At 38.0% G+C, this 13888-nt stretch overlaps 1 protein-coding gene across 2 annotated transcripts in view; it reads right to left on the bottom strand.

Annotated features, from left to right (window-relative positions):
- The window catches only part of p3h2 (prolyl 3-hydroxylase 2), a 91952-nt gene that overhangs the window by 26610 nt on the left and 51454 nt on the right, over positions 1–13888 (bottom strand). For both annotated transcript variants that reach the window (XM_073937883.1, XM_003201065.6), the window contains 2 exons: positions 7335–7487; positions 4237–4426 (listed from right to left, as the gene is read on the bottom strand). In XM_073937883.1, the coding sequence (XP_073793984.1) occupies positions 4237–4426; positions 7335–7418 (274 nt within the window). In that variant the 5' untranslated portion in view covers positions 7419–7487. The remainder of the gene's footprint in view (positions 1–4236; positions 4427–7334; positions 7488–13888) is intronic.

Genomic DNA, 13888 nt, shown 5'->3' with positions numbered 1-13888 from the left:
TTGAACACCACAGAAATTATAAGACACGATATCAAGTCATGTAGTGTGAACAGCACAGAGATCTTGAAAATCCTGTAGTGTAAACTAGGCTTGAAGAAAAACAATGTGCACTAGCAAAAATAAATATACATTCTGATTTCACTTTTTTTTTTTTTTTTAATTACAGAAGTCACCACCATTGTAAAATAGTGCCAAGAGTCTAACATAAACCATTCATGTCAGATCCTTTAATGTGCATGAATGGAATAAATCACAAAGGGAAGTCAGTCAGTTACACAGATGTCAGTTACATCACTATGATTTTTTTCCAGGGATTCCTTGCTGAACTGTGAGATATGTCATCATGCACAAAACCGCCTAAAGCAAACCTCCGCAACACTGACAAGTCTTGCGGAGAACATGTCTTCTCATGACTGGCTTTTGTCAAAATGTTTTCCATTACACATTCAGGTCATGAACAGTTTTTCTGAAATGCTCTTTCGCACCCTCCTTTAATTAACAGTGCAATAATTAAGAATCATTAGGACAGCTCAAGGCATTGTTTTATAGGCTACATGTTATGAGGTGGTTGTTATGACATAAGTGTTGTGGGTGAAATGACTCCTTGTTGGACTTTTATGGACTCTCACATGATTAAAAGACATCAGTTAGCTACATTAGCTTCATTTCTTATGGAGTTTCACTTAAATCGGCTAAAATCCAAAAGCTTTAAAACTATTCCTTTGGAGGCAGAACTTTAAAGCGTGAATTTATCAATTCAAATTGTGGTCATTTTTTGGGAGCTACCTTGTTCTGATCAAATAATGAAGACAGCATAGCTGTATCTGCCTTTGATATCCCACAAACCTTCGCATTATATTTCTGGCTGTTTAAAAAAGCACTCGTAAAGTGACTTGGGTGTCATTTTGTTTTTTACTGCACATTTTTGACTAACATCTTATACTTTTGAGGGCATTTCTAGGGAAAAGTTAATATTGTAGTAAGCTAATTTTCCCTTAGTTATCACAAAAGCTCTTTCTCTTTAGTTTTACATGATTAAACTGTTATGTTGTCTCAGAAAACTGTCTGAAATCAGTTTTACGAGGTGCCTCTGTGCACAAACACTGGCTCCTTTGAGCTGCCTAATTGAGCAGTAAAGCAGCAAGTCATCTGCCTAAGCTTTAAGATGCAGCCTTTATCTACTAAACTGATAGCAGCTAAAAAATGATAAACAAAACAACGGCATCTTCTGTCATATCTATATCAACAAAATAAATTAATAAATAAAGTAATATTTTAGCACCACTTGCTGAAATGGACTGCTGAAGACTTTGGGCCCCATCATATACCTGGTTGCTAGTTTGAGCCGGTGCATGTCATTTACACATCCTGCAACACATTGTTAAAACAGCAAATGAATTTGTTCACATATGGGGCACTGATGTGAAAAGGAGGTGTGCTTTGTTTAGGCATTGCTGTTTTGAGGCAACTGAATTAGACCAACTACATTGAACAACTACAAGCTGGTAGTTGGCACAGTTTTCTTTTTTAAATCAATCAAATTTTTTTTGACTTTTTTCACAGTCAAATCAATGGCACAGTTTTCTTTTTTAAAGAGCGTGTTAGTGATATGTGCCTATAGACAGGTACACACGCATATGTTGCTTATTACACACACAGGGATGTGCAGCAGCACACACATCTTTAAATATAAAAAATAAAGGATTAAAACAAACAACTAATAAGGTCAATATTGAGTGGATAATGCATTGGTCTCTCGTTGTTTGTAGGAGTTACATTCTAAAAATAACCTGCAAGTAGTTTAAAGGTCTGTGCACACCGGGACGCTTTTGCTCACGTTTTCCGACTACGTTTAACGCCTCGTGACTAAATTAAGGGTGCCAATGTGATCATGCACATCTACATGCATAACGCCAGGAGTAAAAGCTTCATTTTTTAAGAAACGCCTCATGCTCGTTTTTTTGTTTTGACACGCTGCATCAAAGCCATCTCCTCCAATCAGATTGGCACTTTTGTTCACGTGCACGGAGCTGCTGAAGTTACAGTAAACAGCACTTGGAGGTGCTCAAGCGCAAAACTGTGAATGAACGTGGAGCTGCTTATTGCATTGGTAAACAATAATCATTTCTTCATCGCTAGAGCTGGAGCTGCTACTTGAACCATCCATACTTGTTCGAATCACAAGTAACTTTAACAAGCGTGTGAACTTCCTCTCTTCCTCTTCTTCTGTGTTATAAGCAGGTTGTTATAAGCTTAAAGTTGTGTAACACCATCTAACATCAATTTTGCAAACTCTTCTGCTTGACGCCAGTCATAGGTTGAGTTTGAATCTGGAAAAATGTCTCGTAAAACGATGACGATAAACGCAAACAAAAAGCTTCTCAGTGAGTACGAGCCTTAAGGCTGTAAAACCCCTGACTATACACTTTATACACCTTTCTTTCACTGCATTAACATTTTCACACTTTTCTCTCTTGTTTAAACACTCCTTTAGCATGTCCAGAAGCCCAACATTTTGTGCTATGGGTAGCATCTTCCTCAGGCATTTGGGTACTACCGCAGGTGCCTTTGATGCAGAACGTTTGCTTGACATTGTGGGGTTTGTTGACGAGAAAACTTGCAAACATACAGTCCAGCACTCATGTAAATTTGTGCACTCATGTAAATTTGAAAGCTGAACGCATTCTGTAGCTACTGTACAGGAGACACAGCAGGGATGAGATTAATTGACAATGGGTGAGGGACCACTGTTTAACAAAAATTGAAATATACCAATCACAGAATGAATATATCACAGAATAATGTAAATCCACCTCATGATATTTACACTGTGAACTGCTTATGGCCTGCTGAATTTAAAACCAGCAGTTTTGAGCAGGAATGCAATGCAATTATAGGTGCTTTCACATCTGTGGTTCGGTTCATTAGGTCCGGACCAAGGGCAACAAATGATACGTTGGAGCATTTTTCATACCACACTGATTGCTTTGGTCCGAACCAGTTGAAAAGAACCAAGTCAGGTGACAAAATCCACATCACTCTTTGGCCAAATATTATTAAGCGTATTTCCTAAACTGCTTTTCGATTGGTCAGAATTACGTGCGGGAAAATGCCAATGGAAGTAAACAAACCGGCAGACACAAAATGTCGCTTTTTACTATGGAGGAACGACTGCGCTGGCTGATTGTATCCCTGGTCATAGTATATTATATATTGTTTGTAAACATCACTTTGGACAAACAATACATTTCGAAAATAAAGTGTAGCTCGAAAATGTTTAAATACAATGCAAACGGCGAAGGCACATCGCAAGCTGCTTCAGGAGGAGGTGTGAATTAATTTAGCTAAACTGCGACATGGTCATCTTCTGGAAATATTACCAATGATCCATCAGGAAATGTTTTTTTCTCTCTCTCTCTCTCTCTCTCTCTCTCTCTCTCTCTCTCTCTCTCTGTGTGTGTGTTTAAAATTGTTAATAAAGCGCTGGCATCAAATATTTTTCCTCCACATACCATAATGCACAGCGCATCGGACTACTGCTGCTGGATTAGTCCAAAAAGGCAAGGTCTGTTCTGGTTCGGATCATTTACTCACCACAAACGAACCGTTCCAGTATTCGTTTGACAGCATAACAAGACCACCTCTTCAAGGAGATCTTGGTGTGCTTTTTTGGTCCACTTTTGGCACAAACTCGAGTGCGATTGCTACATTCACACCTGCCCAAACAAACTGCACTAAGAGGGAAAACAATTTCTAGTGCGATTCAAATTAAATAAGGCAGGTGTAAAAACACCAAAACTTAGCTTTCGTTATGTTTATGTTTACCAGACAGTGTCACTTCACAGGCTAAGTTAAAATGATCTGCTCCTGTATTTATAAACACAAAAAGCAGTGTCCTTTGGATGCACCTGGATTTGTTTTATATGCAAAACTTTGTGTAGGGCAATCGTATGTCATGCTCTTTCAAGCTGTTCGTTGCTGAACTGCCTGTCAGACACAACAATAACAAATTGTACAACTGTACATCAAAAAAAAAAAAAAAGAAGGTCAGACATTTGTGCCTCTTGCTTGCTCAAACAAGGCTCATATAAAGGTCAGAGCGGGAAGATGGAAACACAAATAGCTTTAGAAACATGAGAAGCTCAATGGAAAACTCCCAGGGCCTTCTCAAAAGTGCATATGATCACTTTACCACATTAAAAGCAAGCAGAAAAGCTCGGAATACAAAATCTGTACCTGAGATGAGCTCGTACAGGCTGTATTTGTACAAGACGTGATCCTGCTCCTCGAAGTGCTGCGGTCCTTCACAAAGGGCCCGACAATCCTCATCAGCATGATAATACTCGCTCAAAGCCTTCTCAAACAGCGACACCGACTCTTCATAGTGGCCTTTGTCATAGAGCTTCACGCCAGCGAAGAAGGCTCTCTGAAAATATAAAGATGCATGAAAATAAATCTGGTGATTTTAGAGTTTAATGTGGGGTCTTTAAAGGTTTGAGGAGCTAATTAGTAGTAATGCATGGAAAGTCTGGCAATTGAGATTATTTAACCATTTTGAATGGTGAAGTTGTTATTTTTAATATACAATCATTTTGGAGAACATTTTTTTAAGTAAGAATTATTTGTAGTGCATTTAAAATCCAATTTCCACAATATTGTGCTTTTTCTTTTTTGACACACAGCTTTCATATTTCACCAGTATGATAATAAAATCCAAACATGGTTGTTTTATTGCAAACTAAATGTTTTACATCTAATATTAGCAAGATATAAAAAAATAATGACTATAAGACATGCTATAAGAACCATGAGAGCAATACTGGGTAACAGTTTATAATAACTAGACACTACGAATCATCTATTAGCATTAGCAAATAGTGAATTAATTATTTGCTAAGCATTAACTCTACATTAACAGGTGTTAGTAAGCAGTTGTTAGTAAACTGGATACAAATGATCTATTCTTAACTTATAAGCACATTTTAAATGTGCTTAATAATTGTACTTTCATACTTTGTTACTGATTATTTTTTCATTAATAAATTCAGTATAGCATTGTTTACAAATCATTTGTAAGAATAGTTGTTGTTTTTTTTTTTAGATTATTTAAGATGAGCTAGTAAATGATTAATAAACTATTCAAATCAACATTTATATATCTGATTATTCAGGCATATATTTAATAGTCAATTTGTATGTTAATGAATGCTTTATTAACTCAGCTTTATCCAGTTTTGTGACCTAAGTTAAAGTGAGGACTATTTATGCTTTATAAATCCCTTATGAAAGACAATTAAAGGTTCAGTATCAAATGACAAATACATCTTTGCAATCTTATCTAAAAAGTAAAACTACTGTAAAGTTTAAACATTGCTGAATAACAAAAGATTCAAAATATAACAAAAAACTGGATAAAACAACAATATAATAATTTAACAGTATATTATGATCAAATATTTCAATGTTATTTAGCGATGTGTAAACTGTACAGTAATTTTATTTTAGATACGATTGCAAAGATTTATTTTTAATTTGAAAGTTTCATTTGTGCATCTTTAAATAAATAGAAATTAATAAAGCCATTAATTTTCTTTTTTTCCTGTTTAGAATATAACTGAGCCTTTAATTGTCATTTATAAGTGATTTATAAAGCATGAATAGTCCTCACTTTAGATTAGGATTATAGAATTATAAATGCTAAATTTAATAGTTTATTAATCATTTACTAACTCATTCTGAATGATCTCTAAAAACCAGCAACTTCTCTCAAATAACTGATTGGTAAATGATGTGATACTTAATTTAGTTATGAAAAAATAACAGAATATGAAAATACAATCATTAAGCACATTTTACATGTGCTTATAGGTCAATAATAGAGCGTTTGTATCTGCAGTTATAAACTGCTTACAAACATCTATTAATGTAGAGTTAATGCTTAACAGATAATGAATTAACTATTTTGCTAAAGCTTAATAAATTATTCAATGTGAAGTTATTATAAAGTGTTACTCAATGCTGCTCTTGCTCTCTCTCTCTCTCTCTCTCTCTCTCTCTCTCTCTCTCTCTCTCTCTCTCTCTATATATATATATATATATATATATATATATATATATATATATATATATATATATATATATATGTCTCAATGTTTCAAACACAAAAAGAGTTTAAAAAAATTCAGTATCAATATTTCAGCTATTGTACATTTAATGTCCACAAAGAAAAAAAGGAAAAAAAAAAACAGAGAGAGGACAATGCAAGAGGAATTGTTATTAATATACAGTGCAACATAATCACTGTAATTGTTTTACTTCACCTGTCTTCTCATTTTTTACCACATATTTTAAAACAAGTTAAAGAAAGTATTTCAATATCAAACAACAATGTACTAAAAAGCCTTATTTAAATATAATTTACAAATAATAGTTCCATTTTATATACAACAAACACTGTTGGACAAGTTTTTGTCGAGTTTATTTATAGCATATTTCGTTATTTCATTTAATTTTAGAGCACAATAATTTTTTATATTATTGGTAAAAAAAAAAGTTGAATAAAAGTTTTTTTTTTGTTTTTTTTTTGCAGAAATGAACTAATTTCTTCTTTTGTCACGTCACCTGTCTTAATAACTGTGACCTTGTAAGTAGCAGTTCCTTTTCGTTTTTTCTTCATTTTTCCTACCTTAAATTTTTCATCTGTATAACCTATTTTTTATTTAGCCATTCATTATTATTGTGTATTCAAGTTCTCTCTCTGACTCTGTTTGTACTTAAGGATTTTTTAAGAAAAAGCGTTCATGATTGAACCTTTTGTGAATAAACCTGTTTGTAGACTATATAACAGGATACTGTAATCTCAAATAATTACCAATCTCCTATCTAATCACCACCAAATGTAAGGACTCATTTACAACATGCTTACATGTACTTACTACACTAATACACAGTTTCATGCAATAATCAATTCACATAACTCTGTACTTAAAAGTGTAAACAGAACTGCAGCCTTTATGGGGAGAGTTTTGGAGAGCAGATTTCTCTTTTTTATTAACCAAGATCTTCTAGTACATGCTGTACTGTATTCAGTTGTTACTTGATACTGTATGCAACTTTAATACACCTTTTATAAGGGGTTTAAACTATTGTATCGTTGGTTCTACCACCCAATACTTACAATAAATTTTTATTAAACAATTGTAAAACGATAAAAATTGTTTTGCTGTTCTATAATGGGGCATGATTAAACATTGTAGTCAGAGGCATGTAAAATAATCATTGCCTCTTCTTTCTGTCTGGCACATCACTGGCAACTGTGGTCAGCAGTGACTCACCTGATGTGGACGTGATTCCCGGTCAATGAAATGTTCCTCTTTTACACCCTTCTGTGCTTTGTACTGCTCCAGGTCCTCTCCCATCTCCACATGCTCAGGGTTGGCCTGGAAATACGTATGAGCAGCAGACGCAGCTTTGTCCAGTTGCCCGAGCTGTTTCCAAGAGAGGAAGAACAGGAAAAGTTTTGGACCGACTTAGAGATGAACTGCTTTAATACATTACAGAAATATTATGTCAAACATAGCACTTATTGTGAGACCAAATAACAAAAATACAATTATTTTTGAGGAAATTTACCACAGCATGTGTGTAAAATACACAACATTTAAACAATCATTATCAGAATTGATAATGACAAGTGGATATTATTTCTGACCTGTACTAGTTTTCATCAAAGATGCTACTTGTGGCCTTTGAAAGCAATTACAAATTTAGATAAATAAACCGGGGACCGCTGAAATCAATTCCAAGAAATTCGCCTTTATCAGAAGAAGAAAAAAAATGTCAAAACAAGTTCACGGGAGCAGTCTGCAGTTATTTTTCTGCGTTTATGAATTACAGACCCCAAATCTGTTCTGCATATCTTGGCCTGTCAACAGTTTCTTTAATCTTTTCAAGGAACAATATATCGTAAGAACAAAACTATACTAAATGACTCACAAATTTTTGAACGATGACAAGTTGATGATGATTTCACGGAAAAAAAGACACAAACACAAGGAAAAATGGCACAGATCCTCTTAAGTTTATCCCCATAAATCATAAAATACATCAGAATGCCATCAACATCGAGACACGTTCAATCTTGATTTTATTTTTTGCGTACCATTGCTTTTTCTGTCAACAAAACATCCTGAAATACCTAAACTACAGTAAACAAGTTGCATGGACCATATTTCATGGAGCTTTATTATCCTTTCCGGTCACTATTTGCTTTTGATGTATTGAAATAAACACTTGTACAATTCTATTTTTTCAGAGGAAATAAGAGTTCACAAGTTTGAAACAAAGTTTTGTTTTGTGTGAACTCAATCATGGAGTTCGCTGCTCTATATTTCTGTGTACAAAATCTAGTGCAGGGCCGGATTAACATAATTCAGTTAATCTTTAATTCTTTTACAATGTACTGTAGATTGAGTCAAAGGAGCTTAACATAGAAGTTCTAGTAAATTGAAACTGTTAGTCCAGTTGAAGTTCAGTTAAGTTCAGTTCAGTGTGGTTTAATTTTCACTGCTGAAAGTACAAACACTGAAGAGGAAATCCATCGATGCGCAGCTCCACAAGTCCCAATCAAACAAACCAGTGGCGAGGAACAAACTTTACCAATTGACAAAAATGAAGAAAAAAAACTTGGGGAAAAAACAGGCTCAGCTGGATATTACTATTTCTCCTCTGGCCAAACTTCCTGTGCAGAGCTGCAGTCTAGGTGCTGGACGTCCATAGTGAAGAATTGCAGATCACTGGCGGGTGATCAAGTTAGCCCACGGGATTAAGGTTATGACATAAGAGCTAAGTGGGGCTGAAGCCCCAGGGCCCGTGAAAGAAGGGAGCCCTTGATTGGCTGAAGAATTAATTTGTGCCATGACTCAAGAAAAGCCTCTGTGTTATGCTTTCACATGCTGATAATGTGAATGATTTCCTTCGGCTCACTTCTGTTCAAAAACAGTGACACCACAAAACTAAATTTCGAGCAGCCCTGTTTGAGTCCCCATAAAGGTTGACCAGATGTCCTGTTTTTTCCCTGGAAACTACCTTATTTCCCAGGACAGCTCCTTATTTTGGCTCTACCAAAAGGAATAGTCCGGTCAAAGGTAGGCTAACCAAGTGCACTGTAGAGCAAAAAATAAGATTCGAACAGTATCCATTATTAACATGCAGTTTGAGAAGCTGGGATAGGCGAAATCATGCTGTATAATGGACTCATAACTAACCGCTGTCTCGGCCTCCTCTCAAATAGTATAACTGAGACAGTGTGCGACCAAATTAAAAAGGCTACACAACAGTTATTGAGAGCATGCTTTAGGTCCCACTAAAACAGTTAGAAAGTAATCTTTTAAACAAATGAATTTCCCATTTTATAAAAATGACAGTAATAATGAGGAGCAATTAAATATTGTTGCTGGCTTTCATAAGACTATATATATGAGGAAAAAAAAACAAAAACATGCTAAGCTTCTGTAATTGATTGACTCAAGACCAAACAGGAAATTTGTAGCATGGCTTTTAAAGATATTTTAGGGATTTCTGCTTAGGAAGTATTTCAAATGTGTTTTTTTTTCTGATATTGGCAGCCTGTTTCAAATTTGAAGCTCATGTTACATTAACTTTGTATGCTTGCTTTAGTAAAATAGAAAACATGTATAATAATCAAATGGTGGGACATTAGATAATAATATTAACTAGCAAATTTATAATAATAATAATAGTGAATAAAAGCTACTTTTGTTAGGTGATAAAATAAATGGGGCCTTTGGGTTTGCTATAGCCCCATGGCCCAATATGTTCTTAATCCAGCTCTGAGTATATGTGGTTGGAAATTTAGCGTGAGGGTGAAACATTTAGCTAAATTGGCAGCAGGTTAAAAATTCATCAGGTTCAGCAAGAGAAAACTGTGGTTTGAAAGAAACCATGTCTTGTATATTGCTGCACTACAGAAATATGAACCTTTATTTTAAAAAAAAGTTTAAAAAAAAAATTATCGAAGAACAAACTTCGATAACGCAAACAATAAAAAACACTTAGTAGTTTTAAACGTTATAAAAGCTTGAAGGATTCAAACTTTTCAGCATAAACTGTTAAATGTTAAGCTCAGTTGCAACTCTCACATGATGGCCCACTGAAGCTAGCACCTGGATGGGAGACCACATGGGAAAGCTGGAAGTGGTGTTCGTGAGACCAGCAGGGGGCACTCAACCTGCAGTCTATGTGGGTCTTAACTCTCTAGTTTTTTAATGGGGACTCTATACTGCTCAGTGAGCGCCGTCTTTCTGCTGAGACATTAAACCGAGGTCCTGACTCTCTGTGATCAAAAAAATAAAAATAAAAAAATAGAAAATCCAATCTGAGGGTGTCATTCCAAAGAGTAGGGGTTTAACTCCTGCATCCTGGCCAAATTTGCCCTCTGTCCTCTGTCCATCATGGCCAGCCTAACCATATCATAAAAGTGTCCAGAAAAGCGCTATATAAATGTAAGGAATTATCAAATTATAATAATTGTAACGTAATTGGTGTGTGTGGCTCTGAAACTCCTACCTCTGAAATACATTAGCTAAAGCACACTGTTGTCATACATAACTATAAACTGCAATGCCAGTTTTGAAGGCCTGCAAATATTAACTTTTCAAAACGATTTCAAGCTCTTTAAAATCTCAGTTGAAATCACAAAAATATGGCTTTATTTTCACAAATTTGACCATACATTTCTACAATATTATGTAGCTTCTCCAAATACAAACACAGATGGGCCACTGCACAGTGGAAAAGATGATCTCGAATCAAATGACTCTTTTTTTTCCTTTTCTTTTGTGACCAAGCCAAGGTTTAGGCTTTTATCTGCGAGGGAACGAGGCAGGGAGGCTAAAGCCTTAGGAGGATATGCTTGGTTACCTCTGAAAGGCCAAAGAGCAAACTGGCGTCGACTGCATTCCTGTGTCTTCGTCCACAAACACCCACATTACTTCGTATTTTAGCTGCCAGTGTATTTTGAAGCCCCTGATTGCTGAATATAGGGGGTAGTTTTTTTGCATCCCATCCGATTGCTGACCTAATTTTTTTTAGAAGGGGGTCAGATTCCCGGGGCCGAAGCCAAAAAAGCAACCTGGCCCCTCGCATCCGACTGTGATGTTCAGTCACCTGCTGTGTTTAGCCCACATGTGCTACAGTAGCTTGTCAAAAAATCCTCATGCCCTGACAAATCTGGTCATCGTCACAGAACAGTGTCCAGAGAGTTCACAAGAGGTGACTGGAAAAAGGCCCAGCGAGTCACAAAAGCTTAATCGCAGCTGGGAATTAGTCCAGCTAGGCACACTGTCGGCTCACATTCAATCATTTCAGGCAGCTGTTTCTCAATTTTATGGACCAAAAACGCAACAAATCCGAAACTTCAAAAGTTTTAACTAAAAAATGAATGTTATGTGAGTGTCTGATGTTTTATACGAAAACCTTGCCTCACTTATCTAAAAAACTCAGAAAATCTGGTGGAAAAAGACTGATGTATGAAAAACATTCATATTTTAAATGAAGCAACAATGTTTATATATATAATAACCTTAACTGTTAAATATATTGGTTATTAGTTACATATTCATATATTATTTTCCTTCGGCTTAGTCCCTTTTTGATCAGGGATTGCCACAGCAAATTGCCAGATATTCCAGCATATGTTTTACACGCCCTTCCACCTGCAACACAGTACTTGATAACACCAAGTGGCAACCTCCCGCTCTCCCTCGGGAAGTCAATACGCAAGTAACTAAAACTGCAATTCATCGACTCGCCTTTGGGGGTTGGCTCCAGGAAAACGCGTCAGGTTACGAATGTAACCATGGTTCCCTAAGGGAACGAGACGCTGCGTCTCTTTAGGAGACACAATGGGATACCATCCCTCTCTTATAACCTTCTGAAGCACAGGTGTAATCAATCCAATGTAATTGGCGGGACGCAACGTGCGTGTGGCGTCAGACCGAAGGTATAAAAGCCCCACACTCACAGTGAACTTCAGCTTATACCTCTTGAACGGAGCACACCAGGTATGAAAAAGTATGGCAACGCGACGCAGCGTCTCGTTCCCTTAGGGAACCATGGTTACATTCGTAACCTGACGCGTTCCCTTTTGGGAACTCTACGCTGCGTCTCTTTAGGAGACACAATGGGAACGCTATCCCAAACACGCCATAGTTTTACATGCCGGGGATGAGTTCTCCTATATTGCTAGGACACTGGAACCCGGAGTAGGGTCCAGGTCCAACTGATAAAACCTTACAAAGGTATGTGGGGTAGACCACCCAGCTGCATTGCAGATGCCAGTCAGGGACTGGCCAGAACGAAAGGCTTTCGAAGCCTACATACTCCTGGTTGAGTGAACCCTGATCACCTCAGGTAGAGGCCGATGCAGGGCTTCATATGCTAGTGAAATAGCCTCGACTATCCACCGGCTCAGAGACTGCTTAGATGCTGGCGCCCCAATTTTGGGTGAGCCATACAAAACAAACAACTGTTGTGTTGTACGCCAAGCAGACGTACGATGTACGTATGCATCTAGTGCCCGCACTGGGCAAAGCAGATTCAAGTGCTCCTGATCTGGCGTCATAAATGGTGGAGAATTAAAGGCCTGCAGCACAGTAGGTCGCACCACCTCAGTGGGGACCTTAGGAACGTACCCTGCTCTGGGGTACAGAAATGCTCTCACCATACCAGGTGAGAATTCCAGACAAGAGGGAGCTACAGACAATGCTTGTAAATCTCCTACTCTTTTGATGGATGTAATGGCCAACAAAAAAAAAACGTTTTAAGGGTCAGAAACTTTTCTGACACATCCTCAATTGGTTTAAAGGGGGCTGTCGACAGGCCCTCAAGCACTATCGACAAATCCCAAGTAGGAAACCTATTGGCGCAGGCAGGCCTCAATCTCCTCGTTCCACGGAGGAATCTGACCACCAGAGGGTCTTTGCCAAGACCATCAGTATGGTATGCGGACATTGCCGCTACATAACCTTTAAGCGTTGACGGAGTCAAACCGAATTCAAAACGCTTCTGGAGAAATTGCAGCACTGACCCCGCAGGGCAGTGGACTGGATCCAGGTGGTGGTCTGTACACCACGAAGTAAAAAGTTTCCACTTGGTGGCATACAATCTCCTCGTGGAGGGAGCTTTGGAGCTTAGTATGGTTTGAACAACCTCAGTTGACAAACCAAGATCTACAAGGTGGGCCCCCTCAGAGGCCACACCCACAGTTTCCAGAGGTCCGGGCGGGGGTGTACTATCATTCCCTCCGCCTGGGACAGGAGGTCTCTCTGGACGGGAATCTCCCATGGGAGACAGTCGAGGAGAGACACTAGGTCCGAGAATCACACTCGTGTGGGCCAATAAGGGGCTACCAGCAATAGGTTGTACCCCCCTTGACGGACCCTTTCCAGGACTCCCGGGAGCAGAGCGATTGGGGGAAAAGCGTACAGACGAAGCCTCGGCCACGTCTGCACCATGGCATCCAGCCCCAAAGGTGCTGGATTTGGGAGAACCACAATGGGCAATGTGTTGTTTTCTGACAGGTGAATAGATCGACATCGGCTCTGCCAAATGGCCGCCACCACTTTTGGGTGTAGTCGCCATCCCCCAGGCTCCAACCCCTGTCTCGACAGGAGGTCCGCTCCCACATTCATCGGACCTGGGATATAAGCTGCCTTCATAGAGAGCAGCCTCCCCTGAGCCCACAGATGGATTTGATTCGCCAACCTTCACAGAGGGCGCGAATTCAAACCCCCTTGATGGTTGATGTAAGAGACCACCGATGTGTTGTCGGTCTTCACTAACACATGGTGACCTCTCACTTGAGGGA

This window comes from Danio rerio, chromosome 22, assembly GCF_049306965.1.
Source record: "Danio rerio strain Tuebingen ecotype United States chromosome 22, GRCz12tu, whole genome shotgun sequence".
NCBI classification, from domain to species: domain Eukaryota; kingdom Metazoa; phylum Chordata; class Actinopteri; order Cypriniformes; family Danionidae; genus Danio; species Danio rerio.
Note: the sequence above shows the minus strand (reverse complement) of the source record. Positions and strands in the feature narration are given on the sequence as shown.